This window comes from Marmota monax, unplaced genomic scaffold, assembly GCF_021218885.2.
Source record: "Marmota monax isolate L192 unplaced genomic scaffold, Marmota_monax_Labrador192_F-V1.1 WCK01_AAM20220418_F8-fsc00012, whole genome shotgun sequence".
Classification (NCBI taxonomy): domain Eukaryota; kingdom Metazoa; phylum Chordata; class Mammalia; order Rodentia; family Sciuridae; genus Marmota; species Marmota monax.
Window position 1 is genome coordinate 25,325,001 of NW_026695227.1, and position 27,723 is coordinate 25,352,723.

Here is a 27,723-nt window from a genome sequence, read left to right on the forward strand (position 1 = left end):
CACCTTCACCCCATACACAGATTGCAGAATCACATCAGTTACACATCCATTGATTTACATATTGCCATACTAGTGTCTGTTGTACTCCGCTGCCTTTCCCATCCTCCACCATCCCCCCTCCCCACCTCTCCCCTCCCCTCCCCTCCTCTCTCTCTACCACCTCCACTGTATAACCCTGAGGGTCTCCTTCCATTTCCAAGCAATTTCCCTTCTCTCTCCCTTTCCCTCCCACCTCTCATCCCTGTTTAATGTTAATCTTCTTCTCATGCTCTTCGACCCTACTCTGTTCTTAGTTACTCTCCTTATATCAAAGAAGACATTTGGCATTTGTTTTTTAGGGATTGGCTAGCTTCACTTAGCATAATCTGCTCTAATGCCATCCATTTCCCTGCAAATTCTATGATTTTGTCATTTTTTAATGCAGAGTAATACTACATTGTGTATAAATGCCACATTTTTTTTATCCATTCGTCTATTGAAGGGCATCTAGGTTGGTTCCACAGTCTTGCTATTGTGAATTGTGCTGCTATGAACATCGATGTAGCAGTGTCCCTGTAGCATGCTCTTTTTAGGTCTTTAGGGAATAGACCAAGAAGGGGAATAGCTGGGTCAAATGGTGGCTCTATTCCCAGCTTTCCAAGAAATCTCCATACTGCTTTCCAAATTGGCTGCACCAATTTGCAGTCCCACCAGCAATGTACAAGTGTACCCTTTTCCCCACATCCTCTCCAGCACTTGTTGTTGTTTGACTTCCTAATGGATGCCAATCTTACTGGAGTGAGATGGTATCTTAGGGTGGTTTTGATTTGCATTTCTCTGACAACTAGAGATGGTGAGCATTTTTTCATGTACTTGTTGATTGACTGTATGTCCTCCTCTGAGAAGAGTCTGTTCAGGTCCTTGGCCCATTTGTTGATTGGGTTGTTTGTTCCCTTATTGTCTAATTTTTGGAGTTCTTTGTATACTCTGGATATTAGGGCTCTATCTGAAGTGTGAGGAATAAAGATTTGTTCCCAGGGTGTAGGCTCCCTATTTACCTCTCTTATTGTTTCTTTTGCTGAGAAAAAACTTTTTAGTTTGAGTAAGTCCCATTTGTTGATTCTAGTTATTAACTTTTGTGCTATGGGTGTCCTATTGAGGAATTTGGAGCCCGACCCCACTGAATGTAGACTGTAGCCAACTTTCTCTTCTATCAGACGGCGTGTCTCTGATTTGATATCAAGCTCCTTGATCCATTTTGAGTTAACTTTGGTGCATGGCGAGAGAAAGGGATTCAGTTTCATTTTGTTGCATATGGATTTCCAGTTTTCCCAGCACCATTTGTTGAAGATGCTATCCTTCCTCCATTGCATGCTTTTAGCCCCTTTATCAAATATAAGATAGTTGTAGTTTTGTGGATTGGTTTCTGTGTCCTCTATTCTGTACCATTGGTCCACCCACCTGTTTTGGTACCAGTACCATGCTGTTTTTGTTACTATTGCTCTGTAGTATACTTTGAAGTCTGGTATCGCTATACCGCCTGATTCACACTTCCTGCTTAGCATTGTTTTTGCTATTCTGGGTCGTTTATTTTTCCATATGAATTTCATGATTGCTTTCTCTATTTCTACAAGAAATGCCGTTGGGATTTTGATTGGCATTGCATTAAACCTATAGAGAACTTTTAGTAATATCGCCATTTTGATGATGTTGGTTCTGCCTATCCATGAACAGGGTATATTTTTCCATCTTCTAAGATCTTCTTCTATTTCTCTCTATAGGGTTCTGTAGTTTTCACTGTATAAGTCTTTCACCTCTTTTGTTAGGTTGATTCCCAAGTATTTTATTTTTTTTGAAGATATTGTGAATGGAGTGGTTGTCCTCATTTCCATTTCAGAGGATTTGTCGCTGATATACAGGAATGCCTTTGATTTATGCATGTTGATTTTATATCCTGCCACTTTGCTGAATTCATTTATTAGCTCTAATAGTTTCTTTGTAGAGCCTTTTGGGTCTGCTAGGTATAGAATCATATCATCTTCAAATAGTGATAATTTAAGTTCTTCTTTTCCTATTTTTATGCCTTTAATTTCTTTCATCTGTCTAATTGCTCTGGCCAGTGTTTCGAGAACTATGTTGAACAGAAGTGGAGAGAGAGGGCATCCCTGTCTTGTTCCAGATTTTAGAGGGAATGCCTTCAGTTTTTCTCCATTCAGAATGATGCTAGCCTGAGGCTTAGCATAGATTGCTTTGACAATACTGAGGTATGTTCCTGTTATCCCTAGTTTTTCTAGAGTTTTGAACATAAAGGGATGCTGTACTTTGTCGAATGCTTTTTCCGCATCTATCGAGATGATCATATGGTTCTTATTTTTAAGTCTATTGATGTGGTGAATAACATTTATTGATTTCCGTATATTGAACCAGCCTTGCATCCCATGGATGAATCCTACTTGATCATGGTGCACAATTTTTTTGATATGTTTTTGTATCCGATTCGCCAGAATTTTATTGAGGATTTTTGCATCTAGGTTCATTAGAGATATTGGTCTGTAGTTTTCTTTCTTTGAAGTGTCTTTGTCTGGTTTAGGTATCAGGGTGATGTTGGCCTCGTAGAATGAATTTGGAAGTTCTCCCTCTTTTTCTATTTCCTGAAGTAGCTTGAAAAGTATTGGTATTAGTTCTTCTTTAAAGGTTTTGTAAAACTCTGCTGTATACCCATCCGGTCCTGGGCTTTTCTTAGTTGGTAGTCTTTTGATGGTTTCTTCTATTTCCTCAATTGATATTGGTCTGTTTAGGTTGTCTATATCCTCCTGACTCAATCTGGGCAGATCATATGACTTAAGAAATTTATCGATGCCTTCACTATCTTCTAATTTATTGGAGTACAAGGATTCAAAATAATTTTTGATTATCTTCTGTATTTCTGAAGTGTCTGTTGTGATATTGCCTTTTTCATCCCGTATGCTAGTAATTTGAGTTCTCTCTCTTCTTCTCTTCGCTAGCATGGCTAAGGGTCTGTCGATTTTGTTTATTTTTTCAAAGAACCAACTTTTAGTTTTGTCAATTTTTTCAATTGTTTCTTTTGTTTCGATTTCATTAATTTCAGCTCTGATTTTCATTATTTCTTGCCTTCTACTTCTTTTGCTGTTGTTTTGCTCTTCTTTTTCTAGGATTTTGAGATGAAGTATGAGATCATTTATTTGATCGTTTTTCCTTTTTTTAAGGAATGAACTCCAAGCAATGAATTTTCCTCTCAGAACTGCTTTCAATGTGTCCCATAGATTCCGATATGTTGTGTCTGTGTTTTCATTTATCTCTAAGAATTTTTTAATTTCCTCCTTGATGTCTTCTATAACCCATTGATCATTCAGTAACCTATTGTTCATTCTCCAAGTGATGTATGCTTTTTCCTTCCTTCTTTTATCGTTGATTTTCAGTTTCATTCCATTATGATCAGATAAGATGCATGGTATTATCTCTACTCCTTTATATTGTCTGAGAGTTGCCCTGTGACATAACATATGATCTATTTTTGAGAAGGATCCATGTGCTGCTGAGAAAAAAGTGTAACTGCTTGATGTTGGGTGTTACATTCTATATATGTCAATTAAGTCTGGGTTATTAATTGTGTTATTGAGTTCTATAGTTTCCTTATTCAACTTTTGTTTGGAAGATCTGTCCAGTGGCGAGAGAGGTGTGTTGAAGTCTCCAATGATTATTGTATGGTGGTCTATTAGACTCTTGAACTTGAGAAGAGTTTGTTTGACGAACATAGCTGCACCATTGTTTGGGGCATAAATATTTATGATTGTTATGTCTTGTTGGTGTATGGTTCCCTTAAGCAGTATGTAGTGTCCCTCTTTATCCCTTTTGATTAACTTTGGCTTGAAATCTATTTTATTTGATATGAGTATGGACACTCCTGCTTGTTTCCGAAGTCCATATGAGTGATATGATTTTTCCCAACCTTTCACCTTCAGCCTATGTATGTCTTTTCCTATCAAATGCGTCTCCTGTAGGCAGCATATTGTTGGGTCTTGTTTTGTGATCCATTCTACTAGCCTGTGTCTCTTGATTGGTGAGTTTAAGCCATTAACATTTAGGGTTATTATTGAGATATGGGTTGTTCTTCCAGTCATATTTGTTTATTTATGTTACTAAACATGGTTTGTTTTCCTCTTTGATTATTTCCCCCCCTTTACTGTCCTACCTCCCACTGTTGGTTTTCATTGTTATTTTCCATTTCCTCTTCCTGTAATGCTTTGGCGAGGATGTTTTGAAGAGATGGTTTTCTAGCTGCAAATTCTTTAAACTTTTGTTTATCGTGGAAGGTTTTAATTTCATCTTCCATCCTGAAGCTTAATTTCGCTGGATACACAATTGTTGGTTGGAACCCATTTTCTTTCAGTGTTTGAAATATGTTATTCCAGGATCTTCTAGCTTTCAGAGTTTGTGTTGAAAGATCAGCTGTTATCCTGATTGGCTTACCCCTAAATGTGATCTGCTTCCTTTCTCTTGTAGCTTTTAAAATTCTCTCCTTATTCTGTATGTTGGGCATCTTCATTATAATGTGTCTAGGTGTGGATCTCTTATGATTTTGCACATTCAGCGTCCTGTAGGCTTCTAGGATTTGGGATTCTGTCTAATTCTTCAAGTCTGGGAAGTTTTCTCGTATTATTTCATTGAATAGACTGCTCATTCCTTTGGTTTGGAGCTCTGTACCTTCCTGTATCCCAATGACTCTTAAGTTTGGTCTCTTAATGTTATCCCATATTTCTTGGATGTTCTGCTCATGGTTTCTTAACAGTCTTGCTGAGCTGTCTATGTTGTTTTCCAGTTGAAATACTTTGTCTTCCTTGTCTGATGTTCTATCTTCTAAGTGTTCTACTCTGCTGGTAGTATTCTCCATTGAGTTTTTAAGTTGGTTTATTGCTTCCTGCATTTCTAGGATTTCTGTTTGTTTGTTTTTTATAACCTCTATCTCCCTGTAAAGTTGATCCTTTGCTTCCTGGATTTGTTTGCGAAATTCATTGTGGAAGTGATCTTTCATTGTCTGATTTTGCTGTCTAATGTCTTCCTTGATACTCCAGATCATCTGAAGCATGTATATCCTGAATTCTTTATCTGACATTCCATCTGCTGCAGCTGTTACCTCTTCTAAAGTTGCGTTGACCTGCATTGCTGTGGTCCTTTCTTTCCTTGTCTTTTCATACTGCTTGCGTTTCTTTCCTGCAGGCGCGGGCGGCGGCTCTGCTCTCTCCTTATTCCAATTGGGGTGTCATGACTACCACGCCGGCAGGTCACTGGGCCTGTTCTGGGCTCTGGCGGCGGCTCTGTTCTGCCCCTACTCCAATTGGGGTGACGAGTGTACCACGCCGGCAGGCCACTGGGCCTGATCCACCGGTCGGTTGCAGGTTTGCCTACCCTGCAGGCGCGGGCGGCGTCTCTACTCTGCCCCTACTCCAAATGGGGTGACATGTCTGTCATACCGGCAGGCCACTGGGCCTGTCCCGCTGGTCGGTCGCAGATCTGCCCACCTTTCGGGCACGGGTGGTGGCTCTGCTCTGCCCCTACTCCAATTGGGGTGTCGTGACTACCCCACCGGCAGGTTGCTGGGCCTGTTCCTGGCACGGGTGGCGATTCTGCTTCCACGCCAGCAGGCTCCTGGGCCTGATCCGCTGGTCTGTCGCAGGTCTGCCTACTTTGGAGGTGCGTGCAGTGGTTCTGCCCTGCCCCTCCTACCACGCCTGCGGACCGCTGTGCCTGATCTGCAGGTTGGTCACAGGTCTGCTCACCCTGCGGACACGGGTGGCAGTTTCGCTCCACCCCCACTCCAATTGGGGTCACGTGACCACCACACCGGCAGGGCCTGATCCGGGCGTAGGCGAAGGATCTGCTCTGCCCCTACTCCAGTTGGGGTGACGTGTGTACCACGCTGGCAGGCCGCTGGGCCTGACCCACCAGTCTGTCACAGGTCTGCCCACCTTGCGGGCGCGGGTGGCGGCTCCGCTCCGCCCCCTCTCCAATTGGGGTCACGCGGTCACCACGCCGGCGAGCTGCTGGGCCTGCTCAGGGCGCTGGCAGCGGCCCGGCTCCTCCCCTCTGGCTCGACGCAAATCGAGAGAGACTAGGGTGTCTGTGCCTCACCCCCCCTACCAGGAGACCAACTGTTTCTGTCACCGCTGGTATTGATGAAGTTCTCTCCTCTGCCACTTTCTGATGACATCAGATCTCTGCCATGTTGGTATCCTATGCGAATGGCAGCATTTCGTTCCCCTTGCCGGGCAACCAAAGCAACGGGTGAGTCCTGACCGGCCCTCAGCAGGACCCGGACCGAGAAGCAGTTTCCGCGGGCTCCTAGCCCTGGGCCAGGGCAGTTCCGGGAGCCGTAACTCGGCCGCTCCGTGCTCGGTGTATGCTTTGATAAGAGCAGACTCCAAGAAGCAGCCTCCGCAGGCTCCCCAGCCCTGGGCCAGGGCCAGATGCAAAAATCTTAATAAAATTCTGGCAAATCGAATACAAAAACATATCAAAAAGATCGTGCACCATGATCAAGTGGGTTTCATCACAGGGATGCAAGGTTCATTCAACATATGAAAATCAATAAATGTAATTCATCACATCAATAAACTTAAAGATAAGAATCATATGATCATCTCAATCAATGCAGAAAAAGCATTTGACAAAATACAGCACCTCTTTATGTTCAAAACACTAGAAAAACTAGAGATAACAGGAACATATCTCAACATCATAAAGGCTATCTATGCTAAGCCCCAGGCCAATATCATTCTAAATGGAGAAAATTTGAAAGCATTCCCTCTAAAAACTGGAACAAGACAGGGATGCCCTCTTTCACCACTTCTATTTAACATAGTTCTTGAAACACTGGCCAGAGCAATTAGACACATGAAAGAAATTAAAGGGATACAGATAGAAAAAGAAGAACTCAAATTGGCACTATTTGCTGATGATATGATTCTATACCTAGAAGTCCCTAAAAGTTCTACCAGAAAACTTCTAGAACTAGTAAATGAATTCAGCGAAGTAGCAGGATATAAAATCAACACCCATAAATCAAAGGCATTTCTGTATATGAGTGACAAATCCTCAGAAAGGGAAATGAGGAAAAGTACCCCATTTATAATAGCCTCAAAACAAATAAAATACTTGTGAATCAACTTAGGTGAAAGATCTATATAATGAAAATTACAGAACCCTAAAGAAAGAAATCAAAGAAGACCTTAGAAGATGGAAAGATCTACCTTGCTCTTGGATAGGCAGAATTAATATTATCAAAATGACCACACTACCAAAAGCACTATACAGATTTAATGCAATTCCGATCAAAATCCCAATGACATTCCTCATAAAAATAGAAAAAGTAGTCATGAAATTCATCTAGAAAAGTAAGAGACCCAGAATAGATAAAGCAATTCTTAGCAGGAAGAGTGAAACAGGTGGCATCACTATACCAGACCTTAACCTATAATACAGAGCAATAGTAACAAAAACAGCATGGTATTGGCACCAAAACAGACTGGTAGACCAATGGTACAGAATAGAGGACACAGAGACTAACCCACAAAACTACAATTATCTTATATTAGACAAAGGTGCCAGGAACATGCATTGGAGAAAAAATAGCCTCTTCAACAATTGGTGCTGGGAAACTAGAAATCCATATGCAACAAAATGAAATTAAACCCCTATCTCACCATGCACAAAACTCAACTCAAAATGGATCAAGGACTTAGGAATACAACCAGAGACTCTGAGTCTAATAGAAGAAAAAGTAGGCCCTAATCTCCATCATGTGTGATTAGGCCCCAACTCCCTTAATAAGACTCCTATAGCACAAGAATTAAAACTAAGAATCAATAAATGGGATGGACTCAAATTGAAAGTTTCTTCTCAACAAAAGAAACAATCTGTGAGGCGAAAAGAGAGCCTACATCTTTACCCCTCACACATCAGATAGAGCACTAATCACTAGGTCATATAAAGAATTCAAAAAACTAGACATCAAAAAACCAAAAACCCAATCAATAAATGGCCCAAGGACCGGAAGAGACACTTCTCAGAAGATGATATACAATCAGTCAACAAACACATGAAAAAACGTTCATCATCATTAGCAATTAGAGAAATGCAAATCAAAACCACTCTAAGATTTCATCTCACTCTAGTCAGAATGGCAGCTATTATGCATACAAACAACAATAACTGTTGGCGAGGATGTGGGGAAAAAGGTACACTCATACACTGTTGGTAGGACTGCAAACTGATGCAGCTAATATGGAAAGAAGAATGGAGATTTCTTCGAAAATTGGGAATGGAACCACCATTTGATCCAGCTATCCCTCTTCTCCGTCTATACCCAAAGGACTTAAAAACATCATACTACAGGGACACAGCCACATCAATGTTTATAGCAGCACAATTCACAATAGCTAAATTGTGGAACCAACCTAGATGCCCTTCAATAGATGAATGGATAAAAAAAAAATGTGGCATATATACACAATGGAATATTACTCAGCAATAAAATAGAATAAAATCATGGCATTTGCAGGTAAATGGATGGAGTTAGAGAAGATAATGCTAAGTGAAGTTAGTCAATCCCAAAAAACCAAATGCTGAATGTTTTCTTTGATATAAGGAGGCTGATTCATAGTGAGATAGGGAGAGGCAGTATGAGAGGAATAGACAAACTCTAGAGAGGGCAGAAGGTGGGAGGGGAAGGAGAGGGGCATGGGGTATTTAATGATGGTTGAATGTGATGATCATTATTATCCAAAGTACATGTATAAAGACACGAATTGGTGTGAATACACTATGTATACAACCAGAGATACGGAAAATTGTGCTCTATATATGTAATAAGTATTGTAATGCATTCTGCTGTTATATATAAATAAAAAAACTTCTGCCTATCAAAGAACATGAGAAGTCTTTCTCTTATCTACTGTCTTCTTTAACTTTTCTTTAGTGTTCTATCATTTTCATTGTAGAGGTCCTTCACCAACTTTGTTAATTTCCCAGTTTCCAGGTTTTTTGTTTTGTTTTGTTTTTTTAGGTTATTGTGAATGAGACAGCTTTCCTCATTTTTTTTTCAGCAGATTCATTATAGGAGAATAGGAAAGCAATTGATTGATGTATGCTGATCTTATATCCTGAAACTTTATTGAATTCATTTGTCAACTCTACAAGCCTTCTGGTGAAGTTTTCTCCATCTTCTAAATACAGGATCATGTCATTAGCAGAGATAAGTTGACCTCTTCTTTTCCTATTTGTGAATCCTTTTAATTTCCCTTTCTTGCCTGATTGCTCTGGCTAAAGTTTCAAGGACTATGTTGAATAGGAGTAGTGAGCGTGGGTATCCTTGTCAAGATCCCTTTACACACTCAAAGAGCATTTTCTGACAGTTATGTGTATAATATTTACTGTATTAGAAATTGAAACTGAGAGATGTTTTAGATATTAATTCATTTAAAATGATAATAATAAACCTACCACCCACTAGAATACATTACAGTCAGTAAAAATAAAAACTTCTAATTAAATTTAGTGAGAAGCATAGATTTGTTTTACATTTTTTTAAAAAATCACTTTAATACCAGGACCAATAAAAGACAATTGGATTTCCCCATATACTTCTGCACCGAATCTACTGTGGTATCACATAACTTTAAGCTTTTGGGAAAATGAGAGAAAATTAAAAAGACAAATATCAACTTAGTGGGAAATTAGTTTTGATCTCAGACTTAATGAAAAGGTCCTGGGGAGGACCAGAGATTCTGTAAGCACAAATTAAGAATCAGCCCACTTATACTGACTTATTATATGGGTGTCATTTATCATATGGGTGTTGAAGGAAGAATAATGACAAAGTTCCTAAACACCACTGATTTGTATTTGAAAAGTGAGATATTCAAGATGCTTCCTGAAGGAGTCCCTGTGGTGCTTTTTTGAATGGGACAGCATTTAGGCTAAAGCTGTTTCTCTCTGGTATATGCTTTTGGTTTTAAGAATCTCTTGACTTTTTCAAACCTCTAAACAAAATTAATCACTCCCCAGAGGCACTTATTACTGAATTAAATGGGTTAAAGTTAACAGCATAACTTTATTCAGGAAAATCAGATAAAAATTATTCCCAGTATAATGTCTCTCTTAAGATAACACAGTAAACAAAATAACAAGTTACAAAAGTTGCAGTTAAAAAAATACCAATTCATTTACAAAATATTTTTAATGATGGTTATATTATGTATACAACCATAGATACGAAAAATTGTGCTCTATATATGTAATAAGTATTGTAATACATTCTGGTTTCTCTTTTATTTTTTAATTGGCAAATGTATTGAATATATTTAATGTGTACAATACGATGCTTTGAAATATATAATAATTATATATATATATATATATATATATATATATATATATATATATATATATATAATGTATAATAATATACAATGTGGAATGGCTAAATTAGCATACGCATTACCTCATTTTAGTGTGTGTGGTGAGAACAATTAAAATCTAGTCTCAGCAATTTTCAAGTGTACAATACATTGTTGCTAACTATAGTCACCATGTTGTACAACAGGTTTTTGAACTTGTTTCTCATGTCCAACTGAAATTTTGTATTCCTTGACCAACATCCCCTGAACCCTCCATCCTTTTTCAGTTTCTGGTAACCACTATCCTACTCTCAACTTGTATGAGATCAACTTTTTTGGACTCCACATATGAGATCATGGCAGTACTTGTCTTTCTATGTTTAGCTTATTTCACTTAACATAATGTCCTCTAGAACCATCCATGTCTTCACAAATAACAAAACACTCTTCTTTTTAAAGGCACAATTGTATTCTACTGTATATACATACCATATTTTCTTATCTGTTCATCTGCTGATGGACACTTACACCTTAGCTATTATAAATATTTAGCTATTATAAATAGTGCTGCAATGAATGAGGGAATTCAGTTATCTTTCTGACATACTGATTTCATTTTCTTTGTAAATGCACCCAGTAGTGGGATTGCTGAATTATATGGTAGTATTTGTGTGTGTGTGTGTAAACTCCATGCTATTTTTCATAATGGTTAAACTAATTTACATTCCCATCGACAGTGTATAAGGGTTCTCTTTCTCCAGGTCTTCTCAAACACTTGTTATCTTTCATTTTTTATGATAGCCATCCTAAAAGGTGTGAAGTCATATTTCATTGTAATATTAATTTATGTTTCCCTGATGATCAGGATGTTAAATGTTTTCTGATAAGCTCATTGAACATTTGTTTTCTTTTAAGAAATGTTAACTAGAGCCCTTTGTCCACTTTGGAGAGGTGCTGGGGATTGAAAAGAAGCTGTATCACCAGTCCTTTTTTAAATTATATTATTATTTTATTTTGAGACAGGATCTTGCTAAATTTCTGAGGCAGGCCTTGAATCTGCAATCTTCCTGCCTTAGCCACTTGAGTCACTGGGATTATAGGAATGCATCACTGTACCTGGCCTTTGCCTATTTTAAAATTTAGTTATTTGCTTTCTTGATATGGGGTTGAGCTTTTATATATTTTAAATATTAATCCCCTATTAGATGCATAGTTTGAAAATACTTTTTTCTATTCCATAAGCAAAAATTTCATTATGTTTTCTTCCTTTGCTGTGTTTAGAAGTTATCTCAAAGACTATTATGCCCTAAAATGCTTAAAATGCAAGCCCAATATGTGTTTGTCTGTGAACTTTAAAGAATATTTTAAAAGCATGTATTTATGTAACCACATCCAAGTTGCATGACAGTCTGAAAATAAAAATTTACAATATATTAACAAATAATATTATAACAAGACACAAATAAAGATGTGTATGATTCCATTCACACAAAGTTTAAAAATGGGCTAACCTATACAATTTTATATGTAAATGAATATAGAGGTAGTGAAGCTATAAAGAAAAGGAAGAAAGTTATGATTAAAGCTGGAATAAAGATAACTTCGTGGGTGGGGATTTGTTAGTAGGGAGGATTTATGAAGAATTTCTTGAATGCCAACAATGTTATATTAGACTTGTGGCCTCATAAAATAAGTTGGGGACTGTTCCACATTTTTCTAATCTCTAGAAGAGTTTGTACAGATTCTAATTCATCACTTTTGAATATTTAGTAGAACCAGTCATTAAAGTCATCCAGGGTTAAATTTTTCTATACAGAAAAATGTTAGGAAACTGGTTCATTTAATGGTTGTAAGATTATTCAATTGTAGTATATTTTGGTGACATAATATCACTAAATTACATTTTTAATGAGCTTTCCATTTTACCTAAATTTTGGCATAAAATTTCTTATCACATCCTGTCTACATGTGCTACTTTGAGGGGTTTTGACTTTTATTCCATTAATACTGAAACATTATGTAGCCTAAAAATAATTACAAGATCAGATTTTCTACTTTTAGAAAAATTACTGACATTAGTGTAGAAGATAGACTGGCTAGAATAAAGAATAAAGACCACCCAGTTAGATAATTAGCACAATAATCTAAAGAAAAGAAGATATGAACATAGAAAATAGAGTCATCAAAGGTTTCACTATGAAATTCAAAGAGAATGCTCTTTGAACTCAGAATAAGTGTTCCCCTATGTGAAAACTGCTTTATTGTTTACATAGCATTAAAAAATGTAATTAAAATTAGGTTCCTCTTGAAAATCATGTGCAAAAAAAAAATCCATTTTATTATAACCTAAGGGGAATTATAGGTTTTAACAGAATCTTCACCTTCCCTTTTTAGAAAAGAACACTAGTCTTTTATGACCGGGGGTTGGGGTGGAAACAATCAGTTAAGGTTAAACCCTATTGTAGTAAAAAATTCAGAATCCTGACCTAACCAGTCTAAGAAAATGTCACTAAGGCTTACTGCAAAAAGGGTGGCTTAGTATAAAAGCATAAAGAATTGAGTTGAACAGCCAACAATAAAAAATTTAAAAAAAAAAAGAATTGAGTTCCTATCCCCTTCCATTCTCAACCAGATCCTGATGCCCAAACACCTTCAGCTAAGAATTGACCAGCTCATTGATCTTTTCCCTTTTAAAACAACCAAATAGCTCTAATTTTGCCTTCATTGTTTAATTTTCCTCCTTATAACAGGGTTTTATTTCAACATTTGTGGCTGAGTTGGGTATTTATTAAGAACACTTAAGATTAAGAAGACTTAAAATTAAGAAGATAGTTTAATATATCTTATAATTTTAATGTTTTCCAATGTCTACATTTAAATGATTTCATGGATATCCTGACTTCTTCCCATAATCAAAATATTTCTTTAGTAATAGAGAGTCCTGCCTCAAAGTCTCTGAAAGAATAAATTGCTTAAGAAGATTAGACTCATTTTCTTTACTTCGAGGCATTTCTGACAATCCACACTGAAATTACACAAGATTAACTCCATTAACATTATTTCCCATTCTTGAAACCAGTAGATATTTAGAAAGCAGCATTTGGACCGAATAGTTCAAAATATATTTTAAGAACATCTCAAACTTCTTAGTAATGCTAATATAAGTATCATTTAAGGATTAGAATAGGGTGCTGAGAGGACAAGCAACATATAGTGAGCCATAAAATATAAAGATGTTGCTTCTTTTTCTCTTTGTCATTTAGTCTGCATATTATATTTGCAAGTGTATTTCAAATCAAATGAAAAGCTATAGAATATAACACTATTATCCCCTCAAAAATAGGGTTATTATCTTGTATTTGTCTTTCTCACTGCAGATCATAGAGTGCCTTTAATTTAGAGTCATTCAAGTATTTGTAGACTATTATATTTGGTGCTGCTTAGTGGCCAAAAAAAAAAAAAAAAGTGTAAAGCAGAAGGTTTAAAAAACCAGATTAAAATAGTTCCATAGACATCAGCTCTCCCTAAGATGGATGCTACCGGAAATGTGAAAACAAAAAATTCCTAATACAGGCACTAAATTTTAAACTAGAGTACTAAGCTGTCATTGGCACTATTAAAAGGTATAATGCATAGATTCTCTCCCTGGCATTATTTGTTGGCATGGACTACCAGAACCACTCTGAATAAACACAATCATAATCCATCAATTCTTTTACCTTCTACTTTCTGAAACTCAAGTAGTCTTCAAGGTTTTTATTTGCAGAATTAATACCCAACCATATTAGCCAGGCACACTGGCACACACCTGTAATCCCAGCTACTCAAGAGGCTACGGCAGGAAGATTGCAAGTTCAAAGCCAGCCTCAGCAACTTAGAAAGACCCTGTTTCAAAATTTAAAAATTTAAAGGCCTGAGGATATGGCTTAGTGATTAAGTGTCTCTGGTACCAAAAAATTAAAATAAAATAAAATGCAAACATTTCAGAAGTTGAGAAAAAAATGTCCCATTTTGCTACCTTTTGAGCATTCCTCCAATCTCTTTTCCAACCTTTCATTAATACAAAAAAACTTTGCATTTAGTTATGCAGCGTTTCATGCTCTTTTTGGTCTCTTAATGGTTGTTTCCAGATGGAAAATGTTGGGAAACACTGCTAGATAGTTTGAATGAACTTCTGAATCTCCAGATTTAGAGATAGTCATTTCCACTTATTTAAAAAAAAACTTTCTGTGAAAGCTAATTTTAATGACTTTATGACAAAACACATTGATCTCAATGGAAAGTCATTAAATAAGAATTTTATAAGAGAGCACAGAGAAGTAATAATAACTCTAAGAACACTTGATGAAATTTACTGAGTTTTACTTGGTGCCAGACACTATTCTTAGTGCTTCACAGGATTTTCTAAAATGAATTCCTTATCAGTAAAAAAAAAATTTTTCCCCTCCGGGGATTGAACTCAGGGGCACTCAAACCCACTGAGCCACATCCCCAGCCCTATTTTCGATTTTATTTAGAGACCGGGTTTCAGTGAGTTGCTTAGTGCCTCACCTTTGCTGGGGCTAGCTTTGAATTTGCGATCCTCCTGTCTCAGCCTCCCAAGCTGCCACCGGTGGTTTTCATCAGTAAAATTTTAAGATATGGTACATGTGATCATTAGTACCTCTATTCATAATTTTATTTTATTTTAATTTTTTGGTACCAGAGGTGCTTAATCACTAAGCCATATCCTCAGGCCTTTTAATTTTTTAAATTTTGATCAGAGGTACCTCTATTCATAGTATTGGAGCCCATGTCTGAATTAAAAGTTCTCAACTACACCAGTATTTCTTAAACTTTAATCATTCACATATTATCATCATAATTACTGCTATATTTTCACTGTTATTTACTGAATACCCTTCAATTGATTCTCCCTCTTTAAAATTAAATTTAGTTTTAAAGGAAATACAGTATTATCACATAGACTAGACACCAAAATTGTTTGCCATAAATACACATTAAGTGGAAAAACACATTCAATAAAACAAAGCAATCTTACTAAATTCTAGTTAGATATTGCTGGCTGCTGATATTCCTGAGCATAAGATCCTAGATGTTTCTGCTAAAAAAAAATTAAATCAGCAAGCATTACTAATATATGTAAATTAGTATCAATCAGGTTTAAGCAGAAAAATTGATGAGAGGACTAAAAGAGAATTCCAACTTCCTTGCTATGCTTTTTCAACGATATTTAACTTGGACTAGGTACTATCTAAAATAACGTCTTAGGACCTATATGGTTTTGCATTTCACTACAAAACAAATCCCAAAATATTCTGCAAAATATTCCAAAATGATTTGGAAATTTCCTGGAGGATCTCTTTTATTTCTATTTTAGTTATGAATCTCAAAAGAAATCTTGTTTCAAGACACACTCCAATATGCCTATTAACTAATGGTAGGTAATATCAAGCTAGCAGAAATGAACTTATCTAAAAACTCTGTCTTCAGAAGGCAAATACTGAGTAGATGAAATAGTACTGATCTATGAAGCATAATCAAATTCAACTATATACTACCTTCTTTGACCTTAAATAGGTCAATAACACTCAGATATGTTTCTAATCCACAAAAAAGAGGGAAGGGGGATGCTACCTCCCCATAGGGTGGGTATATGGACAAAATGAGACAAACTTGCATAACAGACACTCAATACATGACAATTGGATCAAAAGTTACATGTAACCTTTAGTTTTTTCCAACTGACAAAACATCCAGGTGTTTTTATCTTAATAAAAAGAACTCAAAATTGTTTCCCTGTAATAATCTATAGAAACTATTATTCAGTTTCAAATACAACCTTGAAAACTGAAACTAATTAAAGGTCATGCTCATGAAGATCTGAAATATCCCATAAAAAGTATAAAAATCTGGGTGACTGGTCATCAGTTAGTCCAAAGTACAATAATACAATTCCTAAACTGAAAAAAAAAAATTATCAAGGCAAATATTATTGGTACATAAAAATGATTTCCCACATGAATAATATCTAAATATATTTTATAGTAGCTTAAAATAAAGTAAGTCATTCTTTCTTCCTTCATGTATGGCTGAAATATTTACTAAATAAATAAATAAATAAGATAGCTAAAATTACAGTGCCATCTAGAGGCAAAGTAAATAAGATGGCAAATTTTATTCCTTTCATACTCAACATTTACAAGAAAATTTTTTTAAAATATTTTTCCTTGTTGATAGAACTTTACTTTTATTTATTTATATGTGGTGCTGAGAATCAAACCCAGTGCTTCACATATACTAGGAAAGCACTCCACCACTGAGCTACAACCCCAACCCCAGATTTTTGTAATTTATACACTCATTTTCTAATTCCATTTACAGAATATAACTTATGAAATAAAGTTAAAACATTTTTTTCCTAATAAAAAAATTTTACTACCTGAAGAACATCACTTCATTCTCAATAAACAAACTCTGAAGGCAATTTTAAAAAAATCAATAGTGCTATAATATCCAATTATTTTGTTTTGAGATTTATTTATTGGCAAGTTATAAAATTCCAAAAACAGTAACTTTTCAGTATTAAAAAAAAAAACACTTCATCATCTTAAACGAACATTTTCTTTTCTTTTTTCTCTTTCAAGCTTGCACCTTAAGACATTTATTTATAATAACTTAAATGTTTGTTAGGCACTTCTTATATTAGTTAGTACTCTTGAAATCCGCACACAAATCTTATGCACTGAGTAAAGTCTATATTAACATTCCTATTACAAATGTTGAAACTGAAGCTCAGAAACTTAAGTATCTTACCCAACGCTATAACTAGCAGAGCCAGGGTTCAAACTGGGGGAGTTTGTCTCCAATATTTGTGCTTTTAATCACCATGCCAACATGCCTCTCATTTGTAAGTTACTTACTTACATTTGTAGCATCTTTTAGGGGAGCAATAGTTTCTAATGTTACTAAATCCTTCATCATGATTTTTAATAACTACATGTTTGCCATCAATTTGTATATCTCATTTTATTTATATTGGTTATTTAATGCAGTCATTGAAATTATTTCTGATTTCTTTTACCATATAGAACAATACTGCAACAAGCAAATTTTGCACTGCAAAGAGTTTTTTCCCTTCTTTTGAATTTTCTTATGCTGACTTTCCCTAAATGGTTAGACTGACTTAAGTAGATAAAAGTGACTTGTTATTAATATATAATGATCCATACTGTTTTCCAGACTTCATCATGATATAATGCAATGAAAGGATGCTCAGATCTTCTCTTTTCAATTAAAACATATCTGTCCTTCTCCCCCAAACACAATTTAACTGACAAAAAGTCATTCGGATTGATACTATATTTATAGCAGCACAATTTACAATAGCGAAACTGTAGAACCAACCTAGATACCCTTCAGTAGATGAATGGATTAAAAAATGTGGCATATATACACAATGAAATATTACTCAGCAATAAAAGAGAATAAAATCATGGCAATTGAAGGTAAATGGATGGAGTTAGAGAAGATAATGCTAAGTGAAGGTAGCCAATCCTAAAAAAACAAATGCCAAATGTTTTCTCTGATATAAGGAGGTTGATTCATAGTGGGGGAGGGAGAGGGAACATGGGAAGAATAGACCAAATCTAGATAGGGTAGAGGGGTGGGAGGGAAGGGAAGGTGCATGGGGCTAGAAATGATGGTAGAATGTGATGAACATTATTATCCAAAGTGTATGTATGAAGACACTAATTGGTGTGAATATACTTTGTAAACAACCAGAGATATGAAAAATTGTGCTCTATATGTGTAATAAGAATTGCAATGTATTCCACTGTCATATATAAATAAAATAATTTTTAAAAAGAATGATTCATGATGTGAGACAGTGAAATCAACAAACATTAAGTTTTTGAAATGGGCAAAATGCTTTCTCCTTTTAGCAACAGAAAAAGTAAAAATAATCCTCTTACTTATCACTTATGAAGATGACATTGTCTTGATTCTCAAAAAAGAATCAAATTCATTGGTAATTTATCAGAGCTGGATCTAAGTAGAGATCTGACTCTAAAGTCTGTATTTTAGATAATAACCCCAAAAGCTAGGGATCAATATATGTGGGGATATAAAAATTATATGAAAATATTTATTTCAAGTTTTATCAATTATTTGTTTCATAAAGGGGTAATAAATAACCTGGGATAGCTATTATAAAGAAGGATAACGATATTTTCCTCATATGTAGTTATAAACAATAATTTCAAAAACAGAAAAGGATGATATTTTTTAAAAAATATTTTTAGTTGTAGATGGATACAATACTTTTTATTTTATTTATTTATATGTGGTGCTGAGGATTGAACCCAGGGCCTCATACGTGCTAGGCAAGTGCTCTACCACTGAGCTACAACCCCAGCCCATGATGACATTATTAATTAGCAAAATGCTTCATCTGTTTCTCTCCAAACATAAATGATTTCAATGCAATCTAGTTTCATCTGTGTTCTAAGCAAGGAGCTAGAGGATATGAATACTATTTCACAATTTTTATCTTAAGTGTTAGCTTACAGCAATATATGGTATTAACAGTTTAAAACAATTGGCACCTTTATGACATAGAATAAATTTCACTGAAGCATGATAAAATAGAAACAACATAGGCTTTCACACAGACCTTAAATTCAGACCCTGACACTTACTTACTATATGCCCCCTGGAACTTTAAAGCATCAAATTCCCCAACTTCTCAGGATGCTGTGAAAAATCAAAGGAGACAACAATTACGAAGCTCTTGGCATATGGTAGACAGTCACGAAATTTTAGCTACCTTTCCTTCAATGACTGGCACACACACAATTAATCAAGGGTATCAGTTTTGTTTTGTTTTTTTTTATTTAAGGGTATCAGTTTTAAATGTCATACTTCATTACTTCCCTCAGACAAACTGTGGCATAACATGAAGCATCAAGATTAAAAGAGATCAAAAGAGATAAAGTTGATTCATCGATGTGGGAACCTTCCATTTTGACATCATGATCTCCCATTAGTTGGTATGAGAGATTATGGGCATGTTTCAAAATCTGTCTATAGCATCCTGGTATGTTCAGTTTCAGAGTAGGTACTTTAAACCTACATGTCTGTAGTCCATCTCTGCTAAGTGTTTCCTGGTACCATTGCCCTACTTGATTCTTTGGGTACTGAATATTGTATCCAAGTACGGGAAGAACCACCTGTGAATGGGAAAAAAAAAATACATGAAACAGCCTTCAGAAAGATGTATGTATGATCATATTTTACTTTTATGACTGGGACCTACATCTGTAAAAAACAGTTCAAGATGTGTGGTGTATATGTGTGTGTGTGTGTAAATATGCACACTATAGTCAGCCAACAACATGCTTTGGACACTAAACTACAATATTTTTAATGCCACCAAGTAAAGAAAAAAGCAAACTTTTTTGTGAGTCACAAATAAAGGACTCACAATAACTAAGGTGATTCCATTTACAAAGATGTGATTCTATTTATATGACATTCTTTCAAAAGCAATACCATTTGACAGAAAATAAATAAGTGGTTGCCAGGGGTTGTAGATGGGAGTGGAGGTTAACTATAAAAGTACATGGGGGCCGGCTGCAGTGGCATATGCCTGTAAACCCAGTGGCTCCTGAGGCTGAGGCAGGAGGATCTTGAGTTCAAAGCCAGCACAGCAACTCAGTGAGACTCAATCTCTAAATAAAATACAAATAAGGGCTGGAGATGTGTCAGTGGGTAGGCACCCCTGGGTTCAATCCCAATGCCAAAAAAAAGTACATAGGGAAATTTGGGTAAGAGATGAAACTATTCTTTATATTGATTTTTATGACAGTCACATGACTTTATATGCTTATAAAACATGTAGAACTGTAAAGTGAACTTATACATAAATTATAGCCTAATTTAAAAGTTTTTAAAAATTTCTCTAAAGCAGGGGGAACTGGTCAACATTCTGTCTTTAGGGAACAAGGTTTACAGTTAGATTTTAGTGACCGTGTTTTTTAAGCAAGTTTACCTGGTGTATTGTATATGTGTTAGCTGATTCCTCTTCTTCCGTCACCAGATGAACCTATTTAAAATATTTATATATATGAATAACTCCCAAATGTTAAAATTATTACCTCAAATTTCTCTAACTATTGCGTATAATTTGATTCCTATACTGAATATGCAAACAAACAAGATCTTTTCATAATTTGTCTCTGGAGACATAGACTACATAAAAACTAGAATATTTCTTCCTGCTTTAACTATTAATAACTAAAGTTGGAAAACAAGGAGAATGGTGGGTTAATCTGAACCAACAATCTTTTCCTGATTTATAAGTTGTTCTTTATTATGGTGAATCAAAACTCTGTTTCTGTAAAACAAACCCCTTTAATGCCACCAACCTCTGTCCCCAACAAATATCATAATACTCTATGCTGGTGTGGTGTTTGTCAATATTTGTTTCATAGAATAGTAATAAGTGTCACAGAGAGGAGGGAAAAAAAAGATGTACATGATGAATTCATTTTGAAAATTATTGCTATCAACATTTAATATATAATATATATCATATAATATAGTGTCTACATCCCAAGTCTACTTACCCACTGAGCCACATTCCAAGCCCTTTTTTGCATTTTATTTAGATACAGAGTCTCACTGAATTGCTTAGTGCCCCGCTAAGTTGCTAAGGCTGGCTTTGAACTTGTGATCCTCCCATACAATTCTGATTTCTCTTCTATATAAAAGTTCAAGTATAAAGGCAGCTATCATCTTGGATTTAAAGCATTCTGATATTTCCAAAATATCACATTAAAAGGATTAAAAGCATTCTGATATTTCTAGAGCAGACATCATATAATATGCTATCTACAACCCAAGTCTACTTGCTTTCCCCTCAATTTTTCCTACTCATCAGAAATTCCCCTCCTCTTTTCTCATTTTAAGTTTTTTTGTTCAATTATTGGTAAACAGCCACTTTTAACAACACTCAGAAATGATATAAAGTTCTAATGCCGAGATGTGATCTGATCAAAATACAAGGGGTAGACAAATGATACAAGACTATGATCTTTCTTGAATCAAAACTTCTAGCTTTCTGTCTTCCATAGATTCATACACATAAGTATAATCTGTCTTCCATAGATCCATAGGCATATTAAATAACAAAACAGATACAGTTGTTAATCTAGTAACCCATCAAAAGAGGAAATGAGATTAGTCCCCTATAGTTTTTAATTACAGATGTATAATATTGCATGCCCAATTATGCCATTTTTAGCAATCTTGTTCCTTTTCATCTTCATATTTTATAGTTTACCTCCTGTCATGCCTTTTCTTTTTTTTTCTAAAGAGAGAGAGAGTGAGAGAAAAAAATTTTTTTTGATATGTATTTTTTAGTTTTCGGCGGACTCAACATCTTTGTTTGGATGCGGTGCTGAGGATCGAACCTGGGCCGCATGCATGCCAGGCAAGCGTGCTACCACTTGAGCCACATCCCCAGCCCCCTGTCATGCCTTTTCTTTTGTCAGTGCTAATAAAATATAATCAATAAGATTTAAAATATATAGTCTCTTTTTTCTGTTAGCAGAAGGAAATTCTGTAATTTTTCCAGCTCCAAAAAGAAGAATAGATACAATTCTGATCACAAAACTATCCTTGCAAATGTTATTTTGAATTAAAAAAGAATGACTTAAGTAGATCAGCTTTCTCAAGTTTTTTTTATTTCTGATTTTTAATTATTTTTCTGATTTTTAATTATTTATCAGAAGATCACTTGCATATCTTTGCCCACATGATGTAACTACAAAACCTATAAAACTGCTAAATTTCTTTTTCCACAGTTTGAGAGTCTGTTTCAATCAAATAGCCATTCTTAGTAATAAGTGCTGTCCCCTGGTGATCACTTTCTTACCTAAATATTTATAAACCATCCATTTAATGAAACAGTGAAGCACACATCTGTTGTCTGGCTTGTATAACCTTTACTTCCACTTTTCTGTACTAGCACCCTCATTTTCCAGGGGATATTCTTCCAATTCTCAGATACACATTAGGTGGCATGGTCCCAGGAACACAGACTTAGTCAGATATTCCAGTCTACATTAATTTGTTTGGTATGGACACGTGACCCAGGCCAGGCCATTCCTAACCACTAAGACTCAATTCCATGGCTCCTGTACACATTGTTGGAAAAGAAAAGCCTCTTTCCTGCAGGAAAATGAATAGAGTTACGAGAAGTAAGCCTAGAGTTTCTAATAACTATCTTGCCATCAAAAACATATGCCAGGAAGAAAAGACATATTATTTAGAACACTGCTTAAGTCCCTGGATATAGCTGCATCTGAATCAATCATAACTTTCAGTCATAAGGATGAATAAGTTCCTGGTGATTTTTCCTTAAATTAGTTTTACTTGAAACTAAAACACACATCTAGAGTTTGTCATTAACTTAAATAATGCTTCCTTTATACAGAGTTCAGATCTATCTTTCCTTAATTTTTGAAAAATCAGGCCCCACAATCTAGTTCTTGATGCTGGCCCCTTTTTTATCTTCATGTAGTAGAGACCAATCTGGGTTAGGAGTCAAGAAGCAGGGTCTTTCTAGTTCTGTTACTTGTGTGACTCTGGATCTTAATTCTTATCTATAAAAAACAGTCTCACAGGTAATCCCAGTGGCTCAGAAGGCTGAGGCAGGAGGATCGTGAGTTCAAAGCCAGCCTCAGCAACTTAGCAAGGTCCTAAGTAACTCAGTGAGTTAATGTCTCTAAATTAATAAAAAAAAAAGGGGGGGGATGGGAATGTGGCTCAGTGGTTAAGCAGTCCTGGGTTCAATCCCTAGTACCCTCCCCACACAAAAAAATAGTCTCTAAAGTCTTTTTCTTCTTTAAAATTCAATTGCTCATATGATGTAATATATAAGCACTGCTCAAATCCTTTAAAACTTATTTGGGAGACTGACTTAAGATAATGCTGGAAAACAATCATTTATCCCTTTTTTATTACAATATTATAAAATAAATTTTCGCACATAATTTATGGAATCTAGTTTCATAATTTAGTTAAAACCCACAGAGATAACATACTACTTGAACAGAGAAAAAAATGAAAGGATCAACTTTTATGATATAAATAGTTATAATTTCATTAATGTAAATGTCATTAAAACATTGTTAATCTAACCACTATGGAAAACAGTATGGAGATTCCTCAGAAAACTTGGAATGGAACCACCATTTGACCCAGTTATCCCACTCCTCAGTTTATACCCAAAGGACTTAAAATTAGCACACTACAGTGACACAGCCACATAAATGTTTATAGCAGCTCAATTCACAATAGCTAAGTTATGAAACCAAGTTAGATGCTCTCCAACAGATGAGTGGATAAAGAAAATGTTGTACATATGCACAATGGAATATTACTCAGCCTTAAAGAAAAATGAAATATGGCATTTGCAAGTAAATGGATGGAGCTGGAGAAAAATCATGCTAAGTGAAATAAGCCAATCCCCTAAAACCAAAGGCTTATAAAATGTTCTCTCTGATAAGTGCATGCTTATCCATAATTGGGATGGGGGTAGAAGAGAATGAAGGAAATTTAGATTGTGTAGAAGGGAGTGAGGTGTGGGGAGGGGATGTAGGAATGGGAAGGATGGTGGAATGAGATGGACATTATTACCCTATATACATGTATGATTACACTACTGGTGAGACTCTGCACCATATACAGCCAGAGGAATGAGAAGTTGTGCTCCATTTGTATACAATGTGTCAAAAATGCATTCTACTGTCATGTATAACTAATTAGAACAAATTTAAAAAAAATTTTTAAATGTTGCTCTGAAATAAGAAACATTGTTAAGAGGAAAAAAGGCAGTTATGAAATCATATTTACATAAAATCACATTTATAGAAAAGAAACGTAATATTACATATTCTGTATATCATGATTATAAAACTTACTTTTCTTTTGACATTTTAAGTTTTGTGCTTCTAAGCCTTGCCTTTTCTTTTCTCAATGTTAACTAATGGAATAAAACCCCACTTTCTGTGGATATTTATGTAAAAGCGTGGAGAAAAATCTAGAAAGTCAAATGCCAATCAACAGAGGTTGATTTTCCAGAGACAAGGAGGGAATCAAATTAGGGTAGCTAAAGGAATGAAGCCCCAACTGCTATGTTTTGACTTTAATTTTTCTTGTTTTGTGCATTGCCCATGTGTTTTTTTTTTAAAGTCAATTCTTTAAAGGAAGTTTTAAATGGCACCATGCACCATTCTCACTCCATACCACTTACTATTTTTATTTTTCCATTTTCTTTTTTTTAAATATTTATTTAGTTGTAAATGAACACACAGTATCTTTATTCATTTTTATGTGGTGCTGGGGATTGAACCCAGTGCCTCACATATGCGAGGCAAGTACTTTACCACTGAGCCACATCCTCAACCCCAATATTTTTCCATTTTCTAACTTGTTAATCCTCAATTGACAGAGAATAGAAGCAGATGATCAAGACTAAGTAAAAATAAATAAAAAGTATGCTTAGTTTGAAAGTGTTTCCAAAATCAGAGGTTCTGAAAATTAATGTCCCTGATATGATAATTAAATCTCCTTGATGAATGATACTTACTTTAGTACTTGGAAAATGCTCATCAACATCTTCATCCAAACAGACCAAATCACCCTCCACTACTCTTGATCCATAGGTTTCAAGCCGGTAAGACGCTGCCTCATTCCAAATTTTGCTGCTATATGCATGAATATAGAATAAGCGCATGGAATGGGGAAAAGAGAACCATGCCTGGATACAACCCTCCTCTGTCATGCCAAAGCGATGTAATGCCTCCAACAACGCTCTCTCTCGAACTTTGAATTCAGGCATCAATGAAAGTGTGCCTTTAGCATCCTCTGAAATGAAAAGCAAATCAGATAGCCACTTTTATTTAAAAGCCACTATGGAGATTTTTCTTATGCTGTCTAAATGAGAGGCAGTCAACATATATATGAAGAAGACTTTTTTATTTGTTCGTTTTAGTTATATATAACATTACAATGTATTTTAATATATTATCCATACATGGAGTATAACTTCCCATTCTTGTGGTTGTACATGATGTGGAGTTACACTAGGTGTGTATTCATATATGAACAAAGGAAAGTTATGTCCAATTCATTCTACTGTTTTTCCCATTCCCATACCACCTCCCTTTCCCTCCAACCCACCCTGTCCCAATCCGGTGAACCTCCACTCCTTCCTCCTGGCGCCCTGCCTATTGTGAGTCAGCATCCACATATCAGAGAGAACATTTGGCCTTTCACTTTTGGAAATTGGCTTATTTCACTTAGATGATAGTCTACCATTCCATCCATTTACCAGCAAATGCCATAATTTCATTCTTCTTTAAGGATGAGTAATATTCCATTGTGTATATGTAACACATTTTCTTTATCCATTCATCTACTGAAGGACACCTAGGTTGGTTCCATACCTTAGTTATTGAGAACTGAGCTGCTATAAACACTAATGTGGCCTCATCACTACAATATGTTGAGTTTAATTCCTTTGGATATATACCCAGGAGTGGGATAACTGGGTCAAATGGTGGTTCCATTCAAGGTGTTCTCAGGACTCTCCATACTGCTTTCCAGAGTGGTTGCACCAAATTGCAGTCCCACCAGCAATGTATAAGTATACCTTTCTCCTCACATCCTCACCAGCATTTACTATTACTTGTATTCTTGATAATTGCCATTCTGACTGGAGTGAGATGAAATCTCAGTGTTGTTTTAATTTGCATTTTTCTAATTGCTAGTGATATTAAACTTTTTTTCATATATTTATTGACCGTTCATATTTCTTCTTCTCTGAAGTGTCTGTTCAATTCCTTTGCCCATTTATTGATTGGGTTATTTAAATTTTTTTGGTGTTAAGTTTTTTGAGTTTTTTATGTATCTTGGAGATTAATGCTGTATCTGAGGTACAGGTGGCAAAGATTTTCTCCCACTCTGTAGACTGTTTCTGTTCTTGATTGTTTCCTTTGGAATGAAGAAGTTTTTTAGTTTGATACCATCCCATTTATTGATTCTTGATTTTATTTCTTGCACTTTAGGTGTCTTGTTGAGGAATTCAATTCCTAAGGCGACATGATGGAGATTTGGGCCCACTTTTTTTTGTACTGGGAATTGAACTCAGAGGCACTCAACCACTGAGTCACATCCTCAGCCCAATTTTGTATTTTATTTAGAGACAGATTCTCATTGAGTTGCTCAGCACCTCGCTTTTGCTGAGGCTGGCTTTTGAACTCAAAATCCTCCTGCCTCGGCCTTCAGAGCTGCTGGAATTAAAGGTGTATGCCATCGCGCCTGGCTGGGCTGACTTTTGTTAAGATGATTTTTAACACTATCAGTTAAACCTAGCTATCCTTAAGACATTCATTGTATTGGCCTTCCTTTTACTTTCCTTGCTTTAAAAAAAAAAAAAAATGAAAAAATTCCAACATCAACATCAGTAACAGCTTGCCAGAATTCCTTCCTTTAGAATAGAGCTAAACTAACTTGCAGGTTATTTAGAAGACTGCCAAACAAACAGTAATAACAACAAATATTCCCAAGAATTAAATAAGCTGCTGAGCCAGTAGGAACTAGAGATTTTAAAGAGTTATTTTGGACATATACACAGAATTTTTGGAGTAAGAAAGGATTGAGACCCGGATCCTTTCAGTATACTATTAGGCCTCACTAATGAGACACTTTTTTAAAGCATAGATTACTAAGCACTACTGCAAAGATGCTCATTCAGGTAGGGCCTTATAATTGACATTTTAATAAATACACAAGGTGTTTCTCATGCACATTAAAGTTTAAGAATTATTGATATGAGAAAATTATCTTCACAGTCTCTATATCTATAGTAAGGTATAAACAAATAAGTCACCTTGAAATGTCTTTTATTATTACTTAGATTATTCATAAAGTCAAAAATATTCATACTATTTATATATTATGGTGTGACACAAAAATATTTCTCTTCTGTGAATAATTATCTATATTAATATGTATATGATTAAAAATAATGACTAGAGATTTGAAAACTGATGTCTTTTATTTCAATGTAAGTGAAATTTAGTACAAACAGGTATGTTGATTGGGTATTTGAATGAACCTGAAATGGTATGGTTGCTTTGGTTATTTTTTAAGTACAAGTACTATTTGTTCAGTATGGAGTATATGCCAGCCACTATTTTAAGGGTATCATTTAAATCTCTTAACATCTTTTAGGTAACATTATTAGCTAAAATTT

General features: G+C 35.4%; 1 protein-coding gene across 2 annotated transcripts in view; it reads right to left on the reverse strand.

The window, feature by feature from the left end:
- Window positions 1-10,476: 10,476 nt before the first annotated feature.
- Pus7l (pseudouridine synthase 7 like) overlaps window positions 10,477-27,723 on the reverse strand; it is a 38,139-nt gene continuing 20,892 nt past the window's right edge. For both annotated transcript variants that reach the window (XM_046435944.2, XM_046435943.2), the window contains exons 7-9: window positions 25,054-25,331; window positions 20,449-20,502; window positions 10,477-19,627 (exon numbers count right to left, since the gene is read on the reverse strand). In XM_046435944.2, the coding sequence (XP_046291900.1) occupies window positions 19,307-19,627; window positions 20,449-20,502; window positions 25,054-25,331 (653 nt within the window). In that variant the 3' untranslated portion in view covers window positions 10,477-19,306. The remainder of the gene's footprint in view (window positions 19,628-20,448; window positions 20,503-25,053; window positions 25,332-27,723) is intronic.